General features: G+C 43.8%; 3 protein-coding genes across 3 annotated transcripts; all 3 read left to right on the forward strand.

The window, feature by feature from the left end:
- Positions 1-680: 680 nt before the first annotated feature.
- aldoca (aldolase C, fructose-bisphosphate, a) lies at positions 681-3,298 on the forward strand (the record flags this gene model as incomplete). The annotated part of the gene is made up of 8 exons (XM_080514573.1): positions 681-799; positions 882-1,089; positions 1,167-1,221; positions 1,305-1,465; positions 1,551-1,634; positions 1,727-1,901; positions 2,911-3,110; positions 3,206-3,298. Exons 1-8 carry the CDS (start codon positions 684-686, stop codon positions 3,296-3,298), a joined length of 1,092 nt encoding a protein of 363 aa, XP_080370699.1. The 5' UTR covers positions 681-683.
- A 1,953-nt stretch (positions 3,299-5,251) lies between these two features.
- On the forward strand, positions 5,252-9,998 carry srsf1a (serine and arginine rich splicing factor 1a). The gene is made up of 5 exons (XM_080513502.1): positions 5,252-5,630; positions 6,120-6,298; positions 8,059-8,231; positions 8,413-9,154; positions 9,598-9,998. Exons 1-4 carry the CDS (start codon positions 5,443-5,445, stop codon positions 8,602-8,604), a joined length of 732 nt encoding a protein of 243 aa, XP_080369628.1. The 5' UTR covers positions 5,252-5,442; the 3' UTR covers positions 8,605-9,154; positions 9,598-9,998.
- A 545-nt stretch (positions 9,999-10,543) lies between these two features.
- dynll2a (dynein, light chain, LC8-type 2a) lies at positions 10,544-13,592 on the forward strand. Its single transcript, XM_080509812.1, has 3 exons — positions 10,544-10,654; positions 11,099-11,261; positions 12,150-13,592. Exons 2-3 carry the CDS (start codon positions 11,130-11,132, stop codon positions 12,285-12,287), a joined length of 270 nt encoding a protein of 89 aa, XP_080365938.1. The 5' UTR covers positions 10,544-10,654; positions 11,099-11,129; the 3' UTR covers positions 12,288-13,592.
- The last annotated feature ends 12,838 nt before the right edge of the window (positions 13,593-26,430 follow it).

Below are 26,430 nucleotides of genomic sequence, written 5' to 3' on the forward strand. Positions count from 1 at the left end.
GTCTAAAACGAACCTTGTTATAACTCCTTGTTTTGAAATGTAACACCCATACTTCTAAGGCTTAGTTGAATTTCTAAAAAAAAAAAAAAAATCAACCTGTGTCTGTATAATCTGTTTATAAATACCTGTATTTTAAATTGACCGTAGATCTTTTCCTGCCAGGCTTTGTTACAGTGGATCCTCTTCACCCAATACTTAATATTGTTCTGGAGGACTTTGGGGGGAAAAAATAATCTCGTTGGCTCTAAAGAATAAATGCTAGACCTGCTTTTATCCCCTCTTTTCTGTAAACACCCCCTGGGGACTGTACAGTCTTTTTTTTTCATGTCTGCACTATTCTATTTATTTTTGCACTTTTATAGATCTTTGTTGTTTTTCGCACCATTTGGCGCTTATTATCATGCATCATTATCATTGTTTGCGCTGTTATTTTACGCTGGTATTTTTTTAAATTTCGTCGTGTTTCGAGGACAAAGACATTGAAAGAATTCTGATTTTGATTCAGGGGATTTATTTCCCATCCAGATAATATCATGAGGATCTTTTATCGCCTCTAAAGTGGGCAGAGACGAACAAAAAGGCCAAAGACCATTTAGCTTTTGACTGAGCTTGTTTAGCCGGTATGTGTGTCCACGTGTCCACGTGTCCACGTGTCCCCTCAGGCCTGTTTGGACTCACTCAGCATGCCGCACCAGTTCCCGTCGCTCTCCGAGGCTCAGAAGAAGGAGCTGCATGAGACCGCTCTGCGCATCGTCTCTCCGGGGAAGGGCATCCTGGCTGCAGACGAGTCTGTTGGTCAGTAGCGCTCTTTGCTTTCTCACCCCAACCCGGTGCCGTCGAGAGGCTGACGTTTGGTGTTGGACGCGTTGACGTGCAGGCAGCATGGCCAAGCGGTTGGCGCAGGTGGGGGTGGAGAACACGGAGGAGAACCGGCGGCAGTATCGGCAGATCCTCTTCAGCGCGGACGATCGTATCAGCGGCTGCATCGGGGGGGTCATCTTCTTCCACGAGACGCTGTACCAGCACTCCGACAACGGTGTCCCGTTTGTCAAAATGATCCGGGAGCGAGGAATCCTGGTGGGAGTCAAGGTGGGAACCCCTCGGAAACCCAAACAGGAGTAAAGATTCTGAAGTGCGTGTTAGAATAACTGTCCGTTGCTCCTCAGGTGGACAAAGGCGTCGTCCCTCTGGCGGGAACGTGTGGAGAAACGACCACACAGGGTCAGACGGACCACTGGAGCGGCAACCGTTTGACCAGTAGAGTAAAGTCAATCGCATCTCATCTGCCAACTTTTGTTTTAAAGGTCTGGACGGGCTGTCGGAGCGCTGCGCTCAGTACAAGAAGGACGGCGCCGTCTTCGCAAAGTGGCGCTGCGTGCTGAAACTCAGCGACGCCAACCCTTCCCAACTGGCGATCACGGAGAACGCCAACGTGCTGGCGCGCTATTCGAGCATCTGCCAGCAGGTCAGCGCGGATAGTGAGAGACGAAACCACGGCTTGTCTTGTAAACGCCGACACTGTTTGAAACCGTCTGTGGTTGTTTTGCCAGCACGGCATCGTGCCCGTCATAGAACCCGAGCTTTTGCCCGACGGCGACCACGACCTGAGACGCAGCCAGTACGTGACGGAGAAGGTAGGGTTTGATTCGTCCGCACGTTGTACCTGCTTGATGTGTGGACGCGGTGGAGAAAAGAGCGACTGACCGCTTGTCTGACGTGGTGGCAGGCTCTGGCCGCCGTGTACAAGGCGATGTCGGACCACCACGTGTACCTGGAGGGCACGCTCCTCAAGCCCAACATGGTCACTCCCGGTCACGGCTGCTCCACCAAGTACAGCCCGGAGGAGGTTGCCATGGCGACCCTCACCGCCCTACGCCGCACCGTCCCCCCAGCTGTCACGGGTACGTCGCGACTATTCTCAACGGCAAAAGTCGGAAGCAACGGGACATGTCGGGTGTATTTTTATTCCTCGAGATGTGAAAAAGAATCGTAAATGAGTAGAAGAATAAGTAGAAATACGCTCTGGAACAAAAACGGTCAAATGTTTAACATTTCTCTTGAATATGACAGTTTTTATCGAACAACCTTCAATCTACTCATGAGTTTGATGCTTTCAGGCTTTATTACTCCTCCGTCTCTCAGACAAAACATTCAATAATCACCTTTTCTCTGCAGTTCAAATCTCTCTCTCTCTCTCTCTCTCTCTCTCTCTCTCTCTCTCTCTCTCTCTCTCTCTCTCTCTCTCTCCCCTTCTCTCTCTCTCCTTTCACATTGTTTTCATCCTTCTAACTCTTACATTATATTTACTGTATATGTGTGTGTTTTCATTTCTTTGCTCAAGCAATTTTCAAAATGGGTTAAAAAATAAAACAGACTTCAGCGTCACCATTTTTTATATTTTATGGCTTCAAAATATGACCAAGACATATTTGATGACTTATGTGATCAAATACTGTGTGACTATCATGGCAACTTGTTGTTTTTTTTTTTATTACTTTTATATGCAAAGATGCTTAATCAAAGTAAATAATGTTTATTTTAAACAGAAATATAGTTCATTGTCATAAATATTTTGAAAGTTTTGAAGTCCCCGCTATGCTATTTTAATTACAACTATTATTGTGTGACTGACATCAAGTCATTGTTTTATCTATTCAGTTTTTAACTGAATGTTTCTTTGAAAAGTTTGACTATTTGTCTTTAAATGTGAGACGTGAATGAGAAAAGCTTCTATAAGTAAATATTTAAGTAAATTAGGATCACCTGAACGCAGTATAAACAGACAGAACTCTTTGGAGAAAAAAAACAACAACCTGAGAGTTGCTCTCCAATATTCAAGATGTGCTCCTGAGATCCATTTCTATTCATCCTGTCATGAATCTCCCTTGGCTGCATGTCGGCCTCCCACAGGAGTGGCTTTCCTCTCCGGGGGCCAGAGTGAAGAAGAGGCCTCCATCCACCTGAACGCCATCAACAACTGCCCCCTGCCCAAACCCTGGACCCTGACCTTCTCGTTCGGCCGCGCCCTGCAGGCGTCCGCCCTGAGGGCCTGGCGGGGACACAAGGAGAACGAGAAGGCCGCCACCGAGCAGTTCATCAAGCGAGCAGAGGTATCTCTAGGCCCGGCCAAATGGAGATTTTAAATTAAAAGAACGAAGAAGAAGGAAAGAATGTGTTAAATCCATTGTCTCTGCTCTGTCGTCAGGTGAACAGCCTGGCCTGTCAGGGGAAGTACAGCGGGGGCGATAATCACGGCGACGCCGGACAGCGAATCTACGGCTCCTGTCACGCATACTGAGCAGAATAAGAAGCACCGTTTTTAACAGCACGTCATTTTATTGTATCACTGAGGCGTCGCGTGTTAAAGCTAGGCGTTTTTTTTTCTTTCTTCTATCCACCGTCACAAATGAGGACAATCAGCACATGGCCTTGGTTGTTTCTGAAGCATGAACACGTTACTGTGGATGTACAGTGTGTTCTTGTGGCAGTGCAATGACTGAAATGTGAAAATACTGCACTCGGTTTCACATCCCTGCACTTAATTTCACCTTCTTCAGTATCAATGCCTCGCAAGTAACTTTGGATCTTAACTGTAAAGCAGCTGCATTGTTTCGTGTTTGAGTGCCGTCATAGAAGTCATGAGAGTTTATTAATGTTTAGTGCACATGATTCAGTTCCCCTGTGAGCGTGACTGCATTTGTTTCGTGTAGTTTTAGTATATATCCAGTAAGAAATATGCACACATAGAAATAATGCACGAGAATTAGATGAAATCTGATGAGAATCGACAGTTCCCAGGCGCGTGTTAACATTCTCTGTATGAGTCTGATGAAAGCTTATTTATGGACGCATTTAAGCAATAAAAGTAGACAAAATGATGATTTTGTTAGTTTTGTGAATGAGGATTTATGGATTTTTCTTCCAAGATGTGAGCTCAGTATCGCCATCTTTTTCAGTGAACACTTCAGAGTATTTTATTTCCTCATTCTCACCATCATAAGAACAACAATCTCCCTTTCAAGTTTCAACCCTTACCCTGAGTTAAAGAAAACCTTGAACTTGTACCTCCACATACACATGCAGATAAACTGCTCAGTTTCAATACTTTTTCATTATTTTCTTTTTAAATACAACATCATTCTTCAATAATCTTGACTAACAGAACTAATCACCATGTAGCTACTGAACCTAAATAAAAACTAAATAAATAATGATTAAACACATTATAGATTCGGGGTCAAGCACCCTTCCAACATGTCTGTGCATGAATTTCCCAATAAACTCAATAAACATTTGTACATTCACTCGTTCTGAATATTTCCTAAGCTGCAGTTTTGCATTGCAGATCTTTTTTTTTTTTTATGATTTCCACATATGTTCATTTGTGTTTAGCTGCTTTACATTTCTGGGAAACCACTCTCAACTTTTATTTTACACATTTGTCATGAAGTGCACACGCAGTTGTTGATATATATTTAATAAGAATTACAGGAAGAGAGATTGAAAGTTTATTTCAGATGGGGGTTGGACAAATGAACCTCACAAAAAGACACAAGCTTCATCACATATACTGAATGGTCACAAACATGTTTCTGGATAATCTTGAAAAATGTTTCACACATATATCAAGTTTGGCAAAAGCTCAATGAATTAATGCATTCACGTTCCTGCAATCGGTAAGTAGATAGATAGATAGATAGATAGATAGATAGATGCGGAAATATTTGCAAAAGGTTGGTACAATACACCCAAACCAACCAACCAACAGATAAAGAAAGAAAGAAAGAAAGAAAGAAACGTATGAAGACAAAACCGTCCCGGCCAACTTCGCTGGCGACGGTAATGACTGTGTTGTATTTGGTGCTTTATAAATAAAGTTGAATTGAATTTATTTGACTTGAATTTATAAATACATGCTGACAAGAAAAGCATAACCTTCCGCCCCAACTTTCACTGGTGAAGAGAATAACGATACCGTTACATGACCCTTTTCTCCATATACTGTACAAACCCATGCAAAATAACTTAACATTTAGAGTCGGTTTGGGCAAGTGTCTTCAAATTACTTGAGTAAAATTAATCAGATTCTTGTAAGCGCGTGGAATCTGACCTGCGCCCATGTGGGGTGCACTAGTTTACGCGGCGGACGCATCGGGCCAGGCTGAGGCGTTCACAGATTCATGAATGCCTCGGACATTAAGCGCGGGTCGCGCAGCTTAAACCGGGGCGTCACGTCGCCACGCTGTGGGTATTGTTCACTCCCCCCCATTAAGCCACTAACCCTCCAGACCGGAGTGTAAACCGAGGCGTTTTCGCTCGCTTTTTTTTTTCTTTTTTTTTCCCCCTCCTTTCTTTCCCGCGAAGATCTGCAGCCGCGCGCAGCGCGCAATCCCGCCGCCGCTCGCGCACAGAACAAGAGGCGCTAGCTCCGAGTTAGCCGGGATGTCGGGCGTCGTGCGAGGCCCCGCGGGGAACAACGACTGCCGAATCTACGTGGGAAACCTGCCCCCTGATATCCGCACCAAAGACGTGGAGGATGTTTTCTACAAGTACGGCACCATCCGAGACATCGACCTGAAGAACCGGAGAGGGGGCCCGCCTTTCGCCTTCATTGAGTTCGAGGACCCGAGGTGGGCAGCTCGCGGCTAAGCGGTAGCATGCTAGGCCAGGAGCAGCCTCCATTGTGTCGCTAACCTGACTGGTGTCTGGACGTTGTTCGCCGAGGAAGCGTCAGCCATGCTTTTGGTTGAGACCTCGACTCTACACGTCTTCTAAATATACCTTTTTTATTGCGGTTTAGTGACGATAGACGCGCCCGTGCCTCTCGCGCGCTGGGCTGTTATTGGCGCGCTGGTTGTAAACACGAGCGTCGCTCGCACGTGAAACTCCGTGCCTCGTTCGGCTTTAAGTCTGGTCGGTAACAACCTTCACACACACCCCCACATGTGTCTCGGAAGCAGACCGGTTAATTTGCGTGCATATTTGCACTGACAGATCCGCAGACCGGTGAGATAAAGCGGGCGACGCGTGCATGACCGAGCCTCCCGTCCGTGGGCGCACTTCCTCCGCCTTGTTTATCTCCTCATGCGAGTCTAAAGTGCAGCACGTTTCCCCCTCAGGGACGCCGACGATGCGGTCTATGGACGTGATGGTTACGACTACGACGGCTACAGACTGCGTGTGGAGTTTCCCCGGAGCGGCAGGGGCTCCAGAGGAGGCTTCAGTGGGATCGGCGGGGCGCCCAGAGGAAGATACGGGCCGCCGTCCAGGCGCTCCGAGTACCGTGTCGTTGTGTCGGGTAAGCGCGCTCACAAGGTAGATAGTGACTCATTCACCTGCTATGGGCATTATGGCCAGCTATCTTTGTGCACGGCTGTCGGAAGGACTGTTGTGTGTCTAAATTGGGAGCTGAGGTCATGTTGATTTACCGCCCGGTGAACTTAAAGTGACCTTCCCTCCTTGTACCTGATGGAAACGCTTGCTATTCCTGCAAGTGTCTGCATATCGAGTCTATTTCTGTGTCTCTAGGAAAATACTACATCGTCTGAGATCCGTGAGGTCCGAAACCGTTTTTGCATTCTTCATTTCATGTGCAAGAAGGTTGTCCAGATGTCGACAGTCGGGAAAGAGTGATCGTTCTTTTATTCACAATTTGCTGATGAAAAAAAGTTGGATGTATTCATTCATTTGCTCAGATTCACCAGTTACTTTTATCCTCAGTGCTGGAACCCAAATAATAATATCTGTCGGTAAAGATTGAGTTAAATCATGTCCAATACCAGAGAATTTCAGCTTCCCAAAGACTGAAACCCTCAAAATGGTTGTGTTAAGTTTTATATAATAAAGTTATTGTTGCTTCTTATCCATTGAACTCAAGGTGTTAAGTAGCTCATTATATCATACAAAACCGACAGTAACACAGGACAATGTTCGTTACCATGAAAGAACAATAGAAACCTGTAAGGCTCGTTCACCTTTGTCCGCTTGTCTTGGTGGCGGGAGCATTCCTTCAGTGGTAAAATGTAAGTGCATTCTCACGACCAACACCACAAAATTACCACTAGTAATACCAGAACAGCGTTATTTATATGGTCAAAAGGAGTTAATGAAGCACTTTAATTGAGTAGGACACAATAAGTGGATAATTTGTCTGGTAAAATAGACCAAATTAAAGTAAAGATGGGTTGAATAAAACTAAGTCGGACAAACTGTAACACTAAAAATGTGGTCCTGCAGATAAGACTCGAGGAAGTAGTTTTAAATTCATGAGTTCGTTCAAACATTCTGGTGCAAAATACAATTAATGTCACAAAAACTAGTATAAATCCTCTATAACCTCTTTGCTTGGTGGGACCAGGTTGGAGCCTCTTGGTGGGCCTTGTGTTCTCTGCTGTTGAGGAAAGTCAAACTTTCGTACGCACGGCATCAAAATCGCCGTCCACCCTGTGGGCTCGGTACCACTGATCCCCTGTGGTCCAACGCACAGCCCATAATCTTGTGACCCTCCCCACCTGTGCGCATCCGTCAGAGCCTTCTGGGCGCTGGTGTGAGGAGATCCTCCGTCTGCCCGTCTGAACAATCACGATTTAAACGCAAATGAAGCGCCAGGGGCTCAGAACTCCTGAAGTGAAACGTAAACTACTGGAGGAAAGGTGGCGAACACGGGGAAACAGAGGCGGAGATGGTTTCGGGACCGTTGCGTTACATTATTAAACGTTAAGGGAGTGAACCAGGAGTGTGGTCTGCATACAATCGTGTCACAGTCCGCAGACACCTGGTGAGGAGAGCGTGACGGGGCTGACGGGCCGGGGCTTTACGGCGAAGCAGCGGGTATTCAGATCTCCAATCTCATCTCCTGACACCACAGCGTCTGAACAATCTGGTCCAACCCCAGTATTTTGGCTATTTCAGCGTCGCTCAGCTTGAAATGTTCCAGGAAAACCTGTCCGTTGTCGCTCACCTGGTCCGCTCCTCACGGGTCGTACTGTATATTTTATTACACTTTAACTACATATTCCCCCGTGCGTCTCCTAAACCCCCCCCGGCGGTGTTTCGCAGGACTTCCTCAAAGCGGCAGCTGGCAGGACCTGAAGGACCACATGCGGGAGGCAGGCGATGTCTGCTACGCCGACGTCTACAGAGACGGAACCGGGGTTGTAGAGTTTGTGCGCAAAGAAGACATGACCTATGCCGTTCGAAAGCTGGACAACACCAAATTCCGCTCGCACGAGGTATGTGTGCCGCTTTGATTGCCTGTCATGGATAGTGTTTCTGTGCTGTGTGGAGGTGAGTACTGGGGGCCGCCATGTCCGGAGCACGCAAAAACCCTGGCCCTCCTCTCCAAGTCTTTGGTATTTCCACCACAGGCGGGAGTCTTGTCTTTTCAATGTCCAGTTCTCTTGTGTCCGCCAGGGAGAGACCGCTTACATTCGTGTGAAATTAGATGGTCCCCGCAGCCCGAGTTACGGAAGATCCCGCTCCCGCAGCCGTGGCAGCCGGAGCAGGAGCCGCAGCGCCAGCCGCAGCCGCAGCAATTCCCGTGGTCGCGGCAGAGGATCGCCCCGCTACTCGCCTCGTCACAGCCGCTCTCGCTCCCGTTCCTAAACCTTTCTACCGCCAATGTTTTGCCCTTTTGATGTACCCCCCCTCCCCCTCCTCCTGTTTTTACCTCTTATAAGTTCCTCCAGATGTCAGACTTTTAATTTTTTGCATTTCTTGTCCTAATGTCCTTGTGGCTGATCATGGTATGTAGATGTACCCGACCTCTCTCTCTCTCTCTCTCTCTCTTGTTCCCCACTCTCTCCCTTTCCTTCTCCCTTTCTAGCAGCTTTGTCCTTTTTTGTTCCTTTCTCTCTCCTCTCTCTAGAACTTGTGATGTGTTGAACTTCAAAAATGTTGAGCTGTTAGAAGCTGCACTCAATGTTTTTGCAAGTACGGAAAAATTTGAATTGTTTTTTTAATAGCTTCTCTCGTTGAATATTTGGGGTGGGCTGTTTGGATGGGGAGCCCGATGCTTAACTGTATTTTACCCTTGTGTCTTCCTTTAGACATCTGAAGAGAAGGATTAAAGTGATTTGGAATAAAACCATTGTGGAGCACATTTCATTTGTATGGTCAGGATAGGACATCTAGGAGCAATCAGGTCGAGGCAATGGTATGCTTCATATTCCATAAATTGAATGTTTTGATCGGTTGCCATGTCATGCATGTCATTTACCAAAGCCACATGTGCTGTACTTTGTTATATATAAATATATATATATCCAGTTTTAACATGCTACTCTGGTCTGACAGAATAAGCAGTCCTAGATCAAGTGTTGTGATGTAAGTGCTGTCAAATGTTTAAAAAAAAAAAAAAGCTCAATCTGAATCACTATTTTGTTGCAAAAACATCCTGCTTTTAACTTTGATCAGTCCTCATTTGGTTTCAGTATTTTTTTGATGTCAGGGACTGATAGATTTTGTGCTCAGTGGCATTTTTTTTTCTTCTCTTTAGATTTGATGTGACTGCTCTACATGGAAAACAAAAATTAGGCCCAAAAATTTTGACATTTTATTCTAACGGTCTGCCTCTGATTTTCTTCCTGGTATTTCAAGGTTTTGATTGGAGGAGTGACTCAGTGGATCCCAATCCTTGGAGCTGGATGAGTGGATCGATTAGGAAAGGGATAGGCAAGGATGGATGCTCGGAACGGGATCAGATTTCCAGGATTCAAATGAGTTGATTTCAGAACTAATTAACTGAAGTCCCAGAGCAACTTTTTCTTGTTTTTGTTTTTTCCCCCCTCTTTTTTTTTTTTTATTTCTTTTGTTTTTGATTAGGCCCCCCCCCACTCCAACCACTTCTTCCTTTTAATTTTTTTTTTTTTTTTTTTTCAGTGGTAATGGCTTTTATTTTACAAGAAAACGAAACAGAGGACCAGGAAGTTGGATCAAAGGATGGAGTCGTAGATGCCTGGTATGAAGGAATTAAAAAAATAAATTTGGGAGGTTGGGGTAAAGGGGTTTAATTTTTGGATGAGTTTGTAATGTTTTATTTTGTCTAATCTTACTTTTTTTTTCTCTTAGCATTTTCAATAAAACAAGTTCTAACAATTAATTGATGGTTTGTTTTTATTTCCGAGAAACTAGATCCGCCTACAACTTAAACACATCATAAACGTAAAAACCTGCACAGAACATGAGATAATATGCCATTTTTTAAATTTATGCAATCATGCATTTGATAAAATTTAGATTTTTGGCGATATTTCTTGATTTTCCTATAAAATATTCACGTGGATGAACGCATGAATCAGCCGATAAGAGTCGTGTGTGTGTGCGTGTGTGTGTATGTGTCGTCCTGTGAATGTTGCATTGTGGGATGAAATAAGATGCCGGCAGACGGCGGCAGGAGGAAAACCCTTGCGCCGCACGAGGAGGCTGCGGCCAGCCAATGGGAGCGCGCGTCCTGCAGCAGAGGGGCGGGGCTTCGTCCGCAGCTCGCAGCCAGCCGACACGCTTATTGTGTAAATCTTCTAAAAGCAATTAGCCGCAGCGTCATCTGAAGCTTCCCTCCCTCCCGGATCCAGCTAACACGTTTTCTGGGAAAGAACCGCTTCCAGGCTGCTCGATTGAAAATATTAATAATAAATCAATAAAAAAAAAAAAAAAGGTGAGTAGGAGATTTTCTTACGTGGATTAAATAAAGCAGTTCGGCACGTTTGTGACGCGACTTTCTCTGTTGGTTGTTTGACTGTGAGCTGATGCATGTTAACGGGCTCACCTCCTCCACCATCCGCTGCACGCGTTTTTTTTTTATTATGATTTTTTTTTAGTTTCTACTGCCCTCGGGCTTTAATCCCAAAGTGATTTGGTCAAGTAATTTAACTCCACCTGTATCAAGTTCCACTGAGCCAGAGACTAGTTCAGTGTCACACACACACACACACACACACACACACACACACACACACACACACACACACACCAGTTTTAACTTCTCCGTGTGTTTTGATGTTCGCTGGCCTAACGCCACCGTCATCATCTTCACCTTCATCACCGTCGTCGCCACGTGCGGTGTTGGTTCTCAGTGCAGTGACCGTGCCTTCCTCAGCAGGCGTCATCCTCCTCCTCCTCCTCCTCCAGCCATGACTGACAGGAAGGCGGTGATCAAGAATGCAGACATGTCGGAGGACATGCAGCAGGACGCGGTGGACTGTGCCACCCAGGCCATGGAGAAGTACAACATAGAGAAGGACATTGCAGCCTACATCAAGAAGGTGAGATCGGACACCAGGTGGAGGAGGGGGGGGGGGGGGGGTCATGCATGTCATCTTGACAAAATCCAAGGACAGGTGCACAGATGTTTCCTCCACCACCCTGGAGAGTCTGTTACTCACTGTACCAAGGGACGGGCCTTTCCTGCACTGCACACCCAAAATCAAACGGGAGGGGGGGGGGTCCTCGGAGCTGCATTCAGAATCTGCTGTGTCTGTGTGAGCTGGACTGGCTCCGCCCACACACGCCCATCTATGGGAAGATGGAGGAAGTACTTCCTCTCATGGCGCCATGTGCCAGAGCAGAGCGGCCTGATCGTGGGTGGGCGTAGTTAAAGGGGGAGGGGCCTACCTTGATTGTGATTGGCTGAACCCCCGATGACACTATATGGGGTTTGATTTCTGACTGGCTGGTTGGAGCAACACACTTTTTTTTTTAATGGAGAGAGATAGGACACACTTTCTTCACTTCTGGGCCGTCGTTCCAGGTCTGGAGACGGTCAGTACTGCTGGAGAGCCTTCAGGAAGCTAATTTTGCATTAATCCGGCAGTGTTTTCTCTATTTGTAAGTGGGTTTTTTTGGTATTTGGTCGTGTTTTCTGACCTTTGTAGTGTTTTGCACTTCGAAAGCGCTTCTGAAACACTGTAGATAGAGCCAGCAGATGGCGCTAGTGTAACCTCTGCGGTTGAAATAAGGTCATTAGGGATGAAAGAGCTGCTGCAACACTAGATAGAACCGACAGATGGCGCTAGTGTGACTAACTAAGTGTAACTTAGTGTACCCGTCGGCTCATTGGTGAATAGTGGCGTTATTCACGTGCTGATCTCCGTGTGAAACCGAATATATCCATTCAGGAGATTGGGCTTTTGATAAGCTTCTTCTCCCACCAGGAGTTCGACAAGAAGTACAACCCCACCTGGCACTGCATCGTCGGGAGGAACTTCGGCAGCTACGTCACCCACGAGACGAAGCACTTCATCTACTTCTACCTGGGCCAAGTGGCCATCCTGCTCTTCAAGTCTGGCTGAGGGGCTTTCTGGCGGGTGCTGCAGGGGCCCCGCGCCCTGGAACCTGAATCGGAAACGCACTGGTGGCTGATGTCTCCCATACACTAATAACGACATACCATAACGATGCAAAAACCGGCCGTGCGCAATTTGCATGGACTACACACTATTTAATATGTATGTTCCAGTAAGTTTACTTTTTTTGATAGTTGCCCTCCGAGTGCAACTCGAGTCGTTTTTGTTGACGCTGTTAAAAAAAAAAAAAAAATTCTTGGCTGTGAAAGATTTCCTCCGCGGCCCCTCGATTGTACGATTTAACGGAAGGTTGGAGAATGTAGTGACGCGACGTCATTCTGAAACTCCGGTTCAGTTGGTCCAAATCATTACGCCCCCGAGCCACTTTTAACAAATCCATCCAGACTTCAAAGCAGGTTGGACTGAAGGACTGAGCCAGTCCACGCCGTGTTGATAAGTTTCGCATCGTTTTTATCCTTTACTATCTTGTTTTTTCCCTTTTGTAGTTGATTTAAAAGCGTATTTGGTTTCAGACCAAAGCGAGATATATTTTTCCACCATCCGAAACGCATGCGATTCTTTTTTTTCTTTTTCAGGCAACGAGCCAGTTCTGGGCGTTTCCAGGGACGTTGACGTTTGTCTGAAATGTTTCACTGTGAAGGACGATGGAGGGATGAGGTTTGCAGATGTAGACGTCCCACTTACCAGAATCACCCCCTTCACTTTTATCATCCCGCATGTTTGGAGGATGACGATGACGATGGTTTATTTAACTTTTGGAGACTATTTGTGTTGTTTTAACTTTCACCTTTTTTCAGTTTGTAGATATTGAAGTGAGCGGACGCGTGTTTCGTCCCCGTATTTGCTGTGAAGGTTCTGTTTTTGAAGGTTGTTTTTTTTTTTTTTAACCTTTCCTGGTGTCGCGTATTTAGTTGAAAATGGCGAATGGGACTCTGAATGGCGTCTTGGTCTCAGCTGGATGACGCCGCACTGATTTCTCGCTGTGCATCGGGCCGAATGTCGTCTTTCCAGTCGTTCCCACCCCGGTGTCGTCTCCGGGCAAACTGTTTGCATCCGTCCAGTGTTGGCTTGGATTGACGTTTTTGTTTTTTCAAAAAGGGGGGGGGGGGGGGGGGAGTCTCCCCCAAACTAGTGTCAATGTAAACCGGTTTAGTATTGTTTTCCTCTGGCATGTGTTCTTTGTGCGTTTACGTGGAGGAGTCGTTCTTACGCTGTTCAATTTGCACAAAACGTGTGCCTGTCATTGCTCTCAACTGTAACCGGCTTGAGTACAATTGCACTTCATTAGAGATATTCAGAGTAGGTTGCTACGGAACCAAAATCGTATAAACTATAATAAATAAAGGTTAGTTGTTGACTTATTACACTGGTGTTTTGTTTTGTGTTGTCAAGACTGTACTATTTCCATTTGTTTGCTAAACCGTTCGTCACTTCTCACAGTTACAAGTTTAATTTGAGAAACTCCATGTCTCTTCCTGCATTTTTAAGGTAACTTTTTGAGTTTTTAAGAAAAAAAGATTGATATCTCAACTGCTGGTTTTGTTCAAGTCCTTCCCAAAATAATCGGTTGTCATGGAAACGAAGCTTTTTAGCCTAATTTAGCTTTAAGCAAAGTCGCTTCTGGGTTTGGTTTCAGATCCACACGTGTGTGTGTGTGTGTGTGTGTGTGTGTGTGTGTGTGTGTGTGTGTGTGTGTGTGTGTGTGTGTGTGTGTGTGTGTGTGTGTGTGTGTGTGTGTGTGTGTGTGTGTGTGTGTGTGTGTGTGTGTGTGTGTGTGTGGTGTGGTCCTCAAATGCAAAATCAATTTTTCACATTCCTCGTCCTGCCGATGCTTGCTCGTTATAAAAGTGTCACTCCTGGAACAAAACCCACGATCTTAATGGAAATTGGTGAACAGGTTAATTTGGATGAAAGGAAGATGGTGGTGCATTGGTGCGAAAACAATTGTTCAATGTTTTCATTTCGCTCCGTATGCGTACAGGATGAGCCTGTCACTTTAAATGACAAGTGCATTGTGGGAGATGGTTTCCTAGTGTTTTACTACAGGACTGTGAAATGGCTGGTGTTGTTCCAGTGTGACGCTACAGGAGGAGTAAACAACCATCAGCACCTTCCCTCCTCCCTCCATCCAACTCTACAAACCACCTTCCCTCCATCCAACTCCACAAACCACCTTCCCTCCTCCCTCCATTCAACTCTGTCTTCCCTCCATCCAACTCCTCTAACCACCTTCCCTCCATCCAACTCTACAAACCACCTTCCCTCCATCCAACTCTACAAACCACCTTCCCATCCTCCCTCCATCCAACTCCTCTAACAACCATCTCTCCATCCAACTCCACAAACCACCTTCCCTCCATCAAACTCCTCTAACCACCTTCCCTCCATCCAACTCCTCTAACTTCCAACTCCTCTAACCACCTTCCCTCCATCCAACTCCACAAACCACCTTCCCTACATCCAACTCCTCTAACCACCATCCCTCCATCCAACTCCTCTAACCACCTTCCCTCCATCCAACTCCACAAACCACCTTCCCAACATCCAACTCCTCTAACCACCATCCCTCCATACAACTCCTCTAACCACCTTCCCTCCATCCAACTCCTCTAACTTCCAACTCCTCTAACCACCTTCCCTCCATCCAACTCCTCTAACTTCCAACTCCTCTAACCACCTTCCCTCCATCCAACTCCACAAACCACCTTCCCTACATCCAACTCCTCTAACCACCATCCCTCCATACAACTCCTCTAACCACCTTCCCTCCATCCAACTCCTCTAACTTCCAACTCCTCTAACCACCTTCCCTCCATCCAACTCCACAAACCACCTTCCCTACATCCAACTCCTCTAACCACCATCCCTCCATACAACTCCTCTAACCACCATCCCTCCATCCAACTCCTCTATCCACCTTCCCCCAATACAACTCCTCTAACCACCTTCCCTCCATCCAACTCCACAAACCATCTTCCCTCCATCCAACTCCTCCAACCACCTTCCCTCCTCCCTCCATCCAACTCCAACCACCTTCCATCCAACTCCACATCAGAATCAGGCCGGTTCAGTTACCGACGGCCACGAGGCACCAGTCAGTGGTTGAACCTCCATAACCAGCCAGACTCTTGAACTCCGGTTCGGATGAAAACGTGGAAGAAGGTGACAATATTGTTATCGTTGTTGATGTGGCGTATGTGTCGTCTGTGGCGGCGAGGCTATAGAGTGGCGTTTTTGTCTGCTCTGGTTGAACAACAGTTAAAACGGTCCCTAGCAACCGTTGTGTGAGAGCTTCACAGAGGAGGAACCACATCACTCAGCAGAGCTGTTGATCGCCACACATTGAGCGGCTCATCTGTCACCGCCAAGTCATGGACAGTCATCGCAAATAACACCCTTTGGTCCGGCCACGACATTATGACCACGTAGCCTCTCCTGTATCGGCCATCGTGAAGGAGGTCATTTGAGTGAATTGAACTCTGCAGACTTTAGAGGCGACGTCCACGTCTCCCGTCTGTGTTTGTATCAAGTAAAAACGATTAATTAGAGGGTCATCCGGCCGATGCTCGTCGTTGACGGCAGGACCGTCACGCGGGTGATCATGTGACGCAAATGGGATTCGACAAACAAGGTTGTCCTTTTCGTTGCTCCACAGTCCACGTCATGAAGCGTGTCCTCCTCGGACCCTGCCTGGATGAAACGACCTGCTAGCAGAGGACGATGGGGAAACACCAAGACACACCTGAAGACAATCTCCCAACCCAAAGAAAACACATGGGGGGGGGGGGGGGGGGCATGCATACTCAAACTGCTTTTTTTCCTATGAGGTGAGAACGTAAGATATTCCACCTAATAAGAAGGTGTCAAGAATCACACCGATTCCCTCCGCCTGGTAATAATGTTGTGGCTGATCTGTGTGAAAATGGCTCTTTGACAATATAAACTATATTACGTCTTTTCGGAGACGTACATATCTGCTGATTGCGTGTGTGTGAGACCACTTTTTTTGTCTTTCAATGGCACCAGAACAGAACAAGTGTTCCTACTTGTCACAGACGACGACATTTTCTAAAATTAACTAAAGCAATTGATTTAAAAAAGCATTTCTGAACCTGACAGCAGGCGGCTTTTCTGATTGGCTGCAGTCGCCATGATTCATGAGAACCAACAGGTTTCAGTCAGTTGATCCACATGTTATGTATTAGAACTGGCGAGACACTATTGACTACAGTGTGGCTGAACTTTTAAAGAAAAAACAAAAACCACAAATGTTGGATTTATTTTTTCTTATTTCTTTTAGTCAAGGAAAAGTTTGTTGGTTAGTTTTCTTGTGGGCGAGCAGCAGCTGGCGTTACCTGTCCAGGTGGCGCTGCAGCAACGACGTCTGAAAGTGGGGATCTGCTGAAACCAGAGGCGAGAAAGCAGACGAGTTAAGGGACAAACGACTGGATGAATAATTCCTGAAGACAAGACTTGAGGTCAAAGTGCGTGAAATGAGAAACGCCACCGTGCTTCACAGGCACCGTCTGTTCATTGTGCCCTTCATTGATTCATTTGCGGCGTGAAAAAAAAAAAGAAAGAAAAATCAAGAAATCAAAGTCGGCCTGTTTCACTTCGAGCTCTGAATGGAGTTTAAAAATAAGCTGTTTCGTAACGGTCACACTTTAAAGTGAAGTGCGTCAGAGGCCTGTCTGCGTTTCCAGCAAACCTTCACTCCTCTGGGTTTTTTTTCCCATCAGCATCTCCACCCCCAACCCTCCCCCCCCCCCCCATACCTGCCTGCTTTCTCTTTCATTGCCTCCGACTGCCTTCATCCGTCTTCCTACACAGAGCTGTAATTCATGGTCACATTCACATGAGACCGCAGAGATAATCGACAAGGACGGAGGAACTAAACTAAACTGCTGCGAAAATGAAAAACAAACACACTTCACTGAAGTCTTTTGTCTGAACCGCGGCTTAAATTAGGCGCGTGTTCAGTGGAATCTAAGACGGACGACTTTATAAATCAGATTCATTGAGCCATTGAGCCGCTCTGAAAATGATCCTCTCGCTGCGACATATTTTTATCCCTCGGCTGTCGAATGGCTGCATTCAGCTCCTCTCAGGTTCAATGTGACGAAAAAAGCTGCGTTGCTCCAAACAGACTGTTGTTTTGACTCAGGCTCTTTGATACAGAGGCCTCGTAGACTGAGGTGACCAGTGGGTGGACTCGACACGACGAGGTGAATGACTCAGGGATGCCGTGGAAAGATGAGGATTAAAAAAGAAAATGTGCCACACTGGTGTGTTAATAGCAGCAACGGGTCACGTGTAGGTTGGAGTGTGTGGCGTTAGTTATCCGGAGAGGTAAAAACCTTGAATCCTGGGATGTGTGGAAACCACATTTTCAATATTCATGTGCAAATATAACCGACATGATGAAGAAATGAGAAAAGCAGAATAGATGGTTTAAATAAAAGGAAGTCAGTGCAGTTCCACATTCTGACCACACAGGGGCGATCTTTCTCTTTATGTCGCCAAAGATTTTGCAGCAGAACTGCAAACTGAAGACTTTCTAAACAGCTCGAAAATACTAATACCTTTACATATTTGACCTGGTTTTGAACACTTTGTGACGTCAGCATCATGTAGAGAATCCACTGTTTACTTTGAACCTTTGTATTTTCTGTCATGTTTGTGTGCAATAACAAACACATCAGAAAGTGTGACAGGTATTTCAACAAAAATGGTCTTTGAAGCATAAACTAAGCAACTATCTATATGTTCATCATCCCAGTACAAGAAGGTGAACAGGTTGTACACAAAGCATATCACGCTGACCTCGGGAATCCCTGCAAAAGCGTTGATGACACAGTAGGACCAACGTGTTGTAAATAAAGACCCCAGACTCTGTAAAATGCATCCAATCTTGAGTGAGACATACAGGTAATTAGTTAACTTGGAATGCAGTCCCTGATTATATCGTGCCATGATCTTAAAGTTGGGTCAGACTCATCAATCCAACAGGATAGGGTATTTTTCCTCGCAGCAAAGGTCAGGATATTCTAACGCCTCTCGTGATCTCTGTTGGTGATACGTTTGTCTGTTAGACCAAGTAAGAGACACTTGGGGTCCAGCTGGATTGGGATATTGAAAATAGAGCACAGTACATTTACAGTGCTGGACCAATGTCGCTGTAGTTTGACACAAGACCACATACAGTGAACAAAACTACCCGTCTCAGATTTACATTTCCAGCACAGTGGTGAAACGTTGGGGTCCATTCCATGTAGAGTTTTAACAAACCTGACGATGAAAAAAAAAAAAAGGCTGATCTTCACCTTCAATGTATGGAACCCATCACATCATTGCACAGCTCAAATAATAGCCAGTCAGTCCCTGAGGCATGGGTTTAAAAAAAAAAAACCCAGCAGGTTTTGTTTGTCCACGAGGTGTGCAGACAATCCGTGCTTTGTCCTTGTGCCGGGCACCTGGGGGGGGGGGGTCTGGTTCATAAACGATCATGCACCCGGTCTGCTTTGCTGCACCTGAGAGCAGTTTGTTCTAATGGTTTCCTCCGAATGGATCACACTCATGGAAGTGTGCATTGCATTGTGGGAAGTGGCCGGAGCAGCCACCCACCCACGCAGTTTCACTCATATGCCTTCAGGCTCATTAACGCAGCTATTCTGATAAATTATGTCTGATGGGAGGAATTTTATCGTGACTGCTTTGAACCTGCAGGGGGTGGGGGTGGGGGTGGGGATGGGGGTGGGGTGGGTGGGGGTTGCTCCAGCACAAGACTCCGCCATCTTTTATTGTTTTTCAATACAAATAAAGGCATGAAATAACAAATCTATGCAAACGAGCACATAACACTTAGTTTTAAAGTCGTTTTACGTCTTGGCAAACATCCTGCGTGGCGATGTGAGCAGCAGGTCAAAGGTCGGGGCGGCCGCCTTTCATCGGCCGCAACCTTTTTACGACCTCGTCTGCTCAGACACTACTGGAAACCCGGGCGACACGGCGTCCGCTCGCGGACCGACCAGACAACACCACGGCTCCTCGAAGCACAGCCGAACTTCCCGGGTGTTTCGTGCGGTGGCGCGTGGCGGAAGCGGTTCCGCCGTCGAGGCGAAACTCTGGTTTTTCTGACCTAACATCACCCCCCCTCGTCACACAAAGCACCTTATCGGAGCCGAACCCTTTATGGGCCGCCACCTCGTAATCCCGTGCCTTTACTGCCCGTGCTGTGCGCTGCTGTCAAGGATAAGGCTGTCAGCTTATCATGAAGACATGATTTATAAAACTCAAATGTAATGAGGCCACCTCAGGGATTCAGGCCTCCTTTGATTTCAAAGGGACGACGTCAAGTTCTGTAGTCACACCATCGATTTGAACAAAATGAGACGTAAACTGGTGGATAATTCTCATTATTGAGCTGTTTATCAAACGAAAACTGGATTCAAACCTGTAGTTCGTCCCATAATCTTACGAGTATAAGCAGCAAACGGAAGGAGAAAAGAGTGACTTCACCTGTTACGGTAGGCTTTACTTTATCTGGGCCTGGAGGCATGTGATGTTGGGCAACAGGCCCATAAAGCAGGTCAACCCTTTATGAGAAGGACTGTGAAACTTGAGTTTCATTGACGGGCTCCGGTGGCTGCAGGCGGCCTCCGCACGACAAAAACAGTGCCTTGCTCTGAGACACCCAGGCAGCAGAGGCACCGCGCCACAGAACAAGGCATTTCTTTTCATTATTATTATCCTACAGTTTGGATTTTAGTGTCCTGAGGAGGAGTTTCAAAAAAATGAAAGCAAAAGTGCAGAGGGTAAATATTGAGTAAGTTTCACTGCTTATATCAAGACACTGGACTTCATTTATCTGGTATAAACTTTTCTGAATGCCACTTTAGATAAGTATCAATTTATATATTTTACAGTTATATTTTTAAATTTTTCTCAGTTATTGTTTATTTTTCTTTCAGTCAGTGCAGTTATTTAGCTTTTTTAAACGTGCTCACAAAACTAATGGACGAACTGACAAGAACTGACTTTAACTACATTATTGTCAGCAGCAGCTCCATTAGCAAAATTGACACTTATTGACAAGTTTTAGTTACAAACTTGCACCTAAAAAAAATTATTATAGTTTTACATTTTATTTTGGCTGCATTACATCATTGAGTTTAAAAAAAAAAATATATTAAACTTTATTCAAACATGAAGTTGTAATGATGTTGTAAAGCTTTGTATTTTCACAGTTTTGCACTTTTGTTAGTGTGATTATTGCATTTATTCCCCCTTGCTGTTATCACAAATTGCAGTCTGAGTGGAAATGTATTTATGATGTTATTTAATGTAGGCATGAAATTACAGTGTTCATGTCAACGAAATATAATCTAATCTTTCCGAGTTCCTCTTCACTAACAGAATTCCCACACATGAGAACGCACCATGACCTTTGACATTTACAAGCAGATCACGTGCCAAGAAACTTTAATCAAAACTTCTACGAAAAATATTTTACTGCAATTTTTACTCTATTCCGGGGCTAAACCGGAAGTGTGATTACGCGCATGGCGGCGCCCACGCAAACTTCCGGAATAAGGTCAATATGTATAAATTTAGACCGCGTCATCGCTTCTTCTTCTTCTTTTTTTTTTTTTTTTTAACACAACCTGACATGAGTGCTGAAGAAGAATCGTCCCTTTATGTCGACGAAGACGGCTGCGCTAATGAGGCTAACCGCTAATGCTAAGAGGAGAGCTACGTCTGCTCAGGTAACAACAATCAGCTACATATATGACTTGTTTATTTATTTTTTAAATATTGTTATTTGGTTTCTTCATTCCTTAGAGGGTTTCTTGGTTTCTTTGCCATTAAAAAGATATCTAAATATTTTGCTAACACTATAATATTTAATTCTTGTCTTGGTTTCTTTAAGTTTTTATAACTTTATTTATATATTGTTTATGCTCTTCACCCATTTCAGCAATCAAATCTTATTTTAGGGCTTTTATTTTTCTCTGTATTGTTTGATGTTTATCAACCTAAATATACAAATATTGAAATAACTGTTACGTATTTTAGTCGCCAGGTGAAGTACCACAGACCTGTTAAACAATACTCTGAATATTTGTGTATGAAAAAGCTGCATGTGTTTATGTATAAAGATAATCTGCGCTTCCAAAACTATACAACTTCACATCTAAGTTTTAGATTTGAACCCAGTAGAAAAAAACCTATATTATAACAGTTCCGGACACTTTCAGAATGAATGGGCAAATGATGAATGGTCAGTAATTTAGCAATACTGGTGCCACTACACCAGGCAGCATCTCTCCACAGACAAAGTTAACTTTAAAGAAAAAAAAGAGCATGAATGCTCATATGATAAGAAACAAACAAATGTATATGTTTTGATCCCAAATTAAATATTTGCCGGGTTGCAGTTTCCTTGTGTGACCTGCTGAAGATCCAAATGGGAGATAAATGTAGTGGATTAACCTTGTTGTGGCTCCATGAGGTTAAATGTGTCCATTTAGTCTGGAGTGAGAAAAGAAATCCCTTTTTTTTTTTTAAACGTGACACAAAAGAATATTTAAATTGGTCCCAGACTGCACAGAGGAAAACAGCAGTTTATTAAATAAAATCAATGTTAACTTCTCATAAAGAAATATTATAAGTGTTGAAAAGTCACGGGCAACAGCTAACGGCCCCCAGTCCCTGCCCAGTATGGCGTGAGGCGCCCTCACAGCCGCAGACGTCCTCACACGTCCTCACACGTCCTCACAGCTTAATTACAAGTTCACTTGTTCACCGGTTGACCGCCAGGAGGCCGTGAGCAGACGTTAGCGGCGAGAGGCTGGGAATGGAGCGGCGAGGGGTCGAAAGGTCAGACTGATGTTTCACCACGATGCCGGAGAGGAACATTCTTTCTTCCGTCAGGATGCCTCCTGCGGTCGAGGTTAATGTGCTGTTCTGGGGACAGAGATGTGCGCATGAATTAATTTTCGGGATGAGCAGAGGAGCGTGGAGACGGAGGAGGCCAGAGTCCACCGGCAGAGGAGGAGGAGGAGGAGGAGGGATTCTGGCAAATGGTTTCCTAAGTGCAGATGTCGTGTCGCTGTCCGTCTTCATCTCGCGGTCGGTTCGATCTGCCCCGATCCTGAATGAGCTGCATTCAACACTGAGCCAAAAGTCACTGCTCTCATAAAGATTCTTTAATTCTTTCACAGATTGAGATAAATATGATCGATATATCGACTCTTGATCGGAACTCCGAGGTGCAGTTTTTTTCTTCTCATGGTCGAGCCACAGATTTATTTCAAAGGAAAAAGGGACACGCTTTTGTGTTTTTTACATTTATTCTTGTCCTTTAAACCATCACAATTCCTTTGCTCTTTCATTCTCACTTTACAACAAAGAAACCTGCACCGCTCATAACTAAGCAATTCCTTTTATATTAAGTAAGTTAAATAATTGTGTTTTTGGCTTCATATTGATTTTAAATAAATAATGTGCATCAAATATAATGTTCAGTTTCTGCTGACCACCTCGATGAACTTAATTCATTTATTGATACGAAGTGGGAAAACTAAATCAACCTGTGAACAACAAACATTAAAAACTAATACATACAAGCTGAAATATCAGAAAGTCAAGACACATTATTATTTTTTATCAAACACTTTCCTCCTGTCTGAAAACACATTAACTTCTAATACTTAACTTATATTATCTTAACTTATATTATCCGGTCAGTGTGACACTTATTGTGTTTTGCTTCATAAATAACTTTTATGTTTGAGACTCTAAGTTAAATTTATGGAAAAGTAAATGTTTAGGCCAGAACATGACAGACTCTTCGTTAACCAGTTTTTAGAATCAAAAACCTCAGAAATGTTCCAGGTTTTTTCTTTTTCTTTCTTTAAATATTCGACTAAATCACAGCATTCAAATTTTAAGACAAACAAGATGGCGGCTGGATCGGATGATGTCACAATATGAGGCAATTTAAGTATTTTAGATTTTCGGATCAGAAGCAGACTGGACCAGCCGCCATGTTTTATTTACGATAGTTAGTGACGCTGCTGCGCTTCCATGTTTGGTGTTTTGGTGAAACCGGATTTGAATGGTCAAACATGAACATTGAAACGCCGGGAGAATGACGTGCTGACGGCTTGTGCTGCAATTTTAGACGTTATTTGGAGGTTGTTTGTCTACAGATCTGTGAAAAGGTCACAAGCCGACGATCTATCACTTAAAATCTTGACATTTCAGACTCTAAACTTTAACTTGAAGGTTTGTTTTGGTGTAAACCGTTGTGATTTTTCACAAATGCTGCATAAAGCAGTGCACGTCTCGACGGAAGCCTTGCTTTTGTGGAGACGTGGGGAACGTGAGCTCCTGTTTTTTAAAAAGTTTTAGTCGTAGTTTTTGAGCAAGCAGGAAATGAAGGTCGTTTCTGGAGAAGCAGGAGTGAAGTGCAGTGGACCCGGGCAGACGGTGAGTTCAGGTGCTCTCGGGGGGGCCGGGGAGGGGAAGGACAGACGCCACACTTGACTGAGTGAGAAGCTTTTTTTCTCTTTACTCATGAAATAATAGATAACTCAGGTTCTACATTAGGTGGCGTGGAGCCACGGCGTTAAATTGGTGAAAAGCGGACTTTTAAATAAGCAGAGAGACTGAGGAGAGCAGCTCTGTGATGTTTTTACAACAAAAAAACAAAGTTGTTCACGTCCAGAATGGTCGACGTGAGGATGATTCAGCCTTTCTTTTTTTTTTTTTTTCCCCAAAGAAAGTCTTAGCGCCTTTATTTTGACGAGCCTGTGCGGTGCGGTGCAGGTGAGACGTGTCACCGTCTTCACAATGATCCCATTGACTCCCTCACTGCACAGCCACACCGACATTGATCCGTGCATGAGGTAAAAAGGAAATGTGCTGATTCCTCTCACGCTCCGTTACACATTAACTGTTCACAAAAAAAAAAAAAGAAATAAAAAGAGCTCATAGACCCGGACAGATAAACCCGCTGCTGCATCCGACAGTCCAGGCAAACAGATTTCTGACGGGAAAAATAATCTTGACACTAAAGGTCACTCGTGGCTCCTGGTACATTATTTGTCATGTTGCTGGTGTGTCCAGAATTAAAATCAGATGGAGACGTTCTCCCTCTAAATTGTTTTTGACTGAAATGGGTGCGAATACATCCGTCTGCTGCAGTTTGGAGCTTCGGGGCTGTAAACGTGACGATGAGGCTGGTTTGAGTGACGCTGTAATCCTAATTTAGAGGGAAATCTCATTTCATTGTCCGTTAACAGGCTGGTTATATAATCTCTGATGCAGCGCAAGTGCTCTACTGTAAATCCTGCCTTTACAATAATGTGCAAATTGGGTTGACATTTAATTTAGCCTAAATATATGTATATTTTTAAGTAATAGTGAATCTAGTAACTGCCCATTTGAAGCTTGAACACCTGAGATGCAGCACAAGCGGATCAATTCCACACTGTGATAAGATGTTGCAGCCATTTCCTCTTTATTTCGAGTCCGAATTCAGTTTATAATTGTTTTTCTAACGTCGATGTATGATGTCATTTAATTTAATAGTGCCTGCTGTTTTTGCCTTTTTTGTTTGTTTTTAAATAATATCTGAGTTTATGTTTACAAATGCCTAAAATAAATAAAAAAAAGATTTGAATATGGCAAAAAATATATAGATAAAAACAGTTTGAAAGTTTAGAAAACATAACCTGGATTTCAGTAACTTTGGACATTTAATTAAGTGGAAAATGTCCCTTATTTTTCTTTTTTCTTTTAATTTTTTTTCTAAATTCACAAGCGAAATCAAAAATCTTGGGCATTTAGGTTTTTGGTAATAAAACTTTATTTAAAAACAAAAAAAATGCAGTAATAATGGTCAGTGTGTAATAATGGGGGAGAATGTTTTCATGGTGGTTCAACGCAAACATCATCGCAGATGGAAGATCTGCATGAGTAAAAACGAGGACGAAATAGAATGAAGAGAAATGTGCTCCTGTGTCTCGACAGGTATCCAGACCAGTGCGTTTCAGCCCCTCCCTCGCATTAATAACCTGCATTGAGCTATATCAGGCCGTAAAGTTCCACTTATAACAGCTGCAACACTTAAATTTGACACTTTATTAAAACATCAAAACACACAAGCCAAAGCTCTGTCACAAGCCACATTTTTCTTCTTTTTTTTTTTTTATTTACGTTAAATCAAAGTGATAAAATACAGAAAAGTTTCTCTCTCGGCGCTGACAGACAATCAGATGTGTTGGGAGTAATTTAATTCAGCAGGGGTCTGCCGCCGGCACCTCTGGAGCCACATGTGGATCTTTAGCCCCTTTTGGAGTGTCTCCGTGAAGCTTTCACCAAATTATACTGAAATAAACATTTTAGTTTAACCTATGGAAATAGTGTTCGCTGTGTTTTGGTTCATTTTATCCGTTCGTCTATTCTGATATTAGTTATTGTTAAGCCTTGAACAGATTAATATTTAAAACAACCTGTTTAACTTTCATCTGGTCTTATTTGATATTTGACGTTCTTTCTATATTATTCTGTGTGGAGCAATGCTTAAAGTAATGTAATGTACTTCCATTCTATTCTATTCTATTCCAATTCATTCCATTCCATTTTATTTTATTTTATTTTATTTTATTTTATTTTATTTTGTTTTGTTTTGTTTTGTTTTGTTTTGTTTTATTTTATTTTATTTTATTTTATTTTATTTTATTTTATTTTATTTTATTTTATTTTATTTTATTTTATTTTATTTTATTTTATTTTATTTTATTTTATTTTATTTTATTTTATTTTATTTTATTTTCTTTTCTTTTCTTTTCTTTTCTTTTCTTTTCTTTTCTTTTCTTTTCTTTTCTTTTCTTTTCTTTTCTTTTCTTTTCTTTTCTTTTCTTTTCTTTTGTTTTGTTTTGTTTTGTTTTGTTTTGTTTTGTTTTGTTTTGTTTTGTTTTGGTGACAGCGTCTCTCCACACAAACAGCAGAAAGGGATGAGAGTTTGATAAATACATCCATTCAATCCTCCCTGGTTTGTGTGTCGAGGCTTTATTCTGAATGAAATAATGGATTTCAATCTTTTTGTGTGTTTACTTAT

This window comes from Blennius ocellaris, assembly GCF_963422515.1.
Source record: "Blennius ocellaris genome assembly, chromosome: 2".
Lineage (NCBI taxonomy): Eukaryota > Metazoa > Chordata > Actinopteri > Blenniiformes > Blenniidae > Blennius > Blennius ocellaris.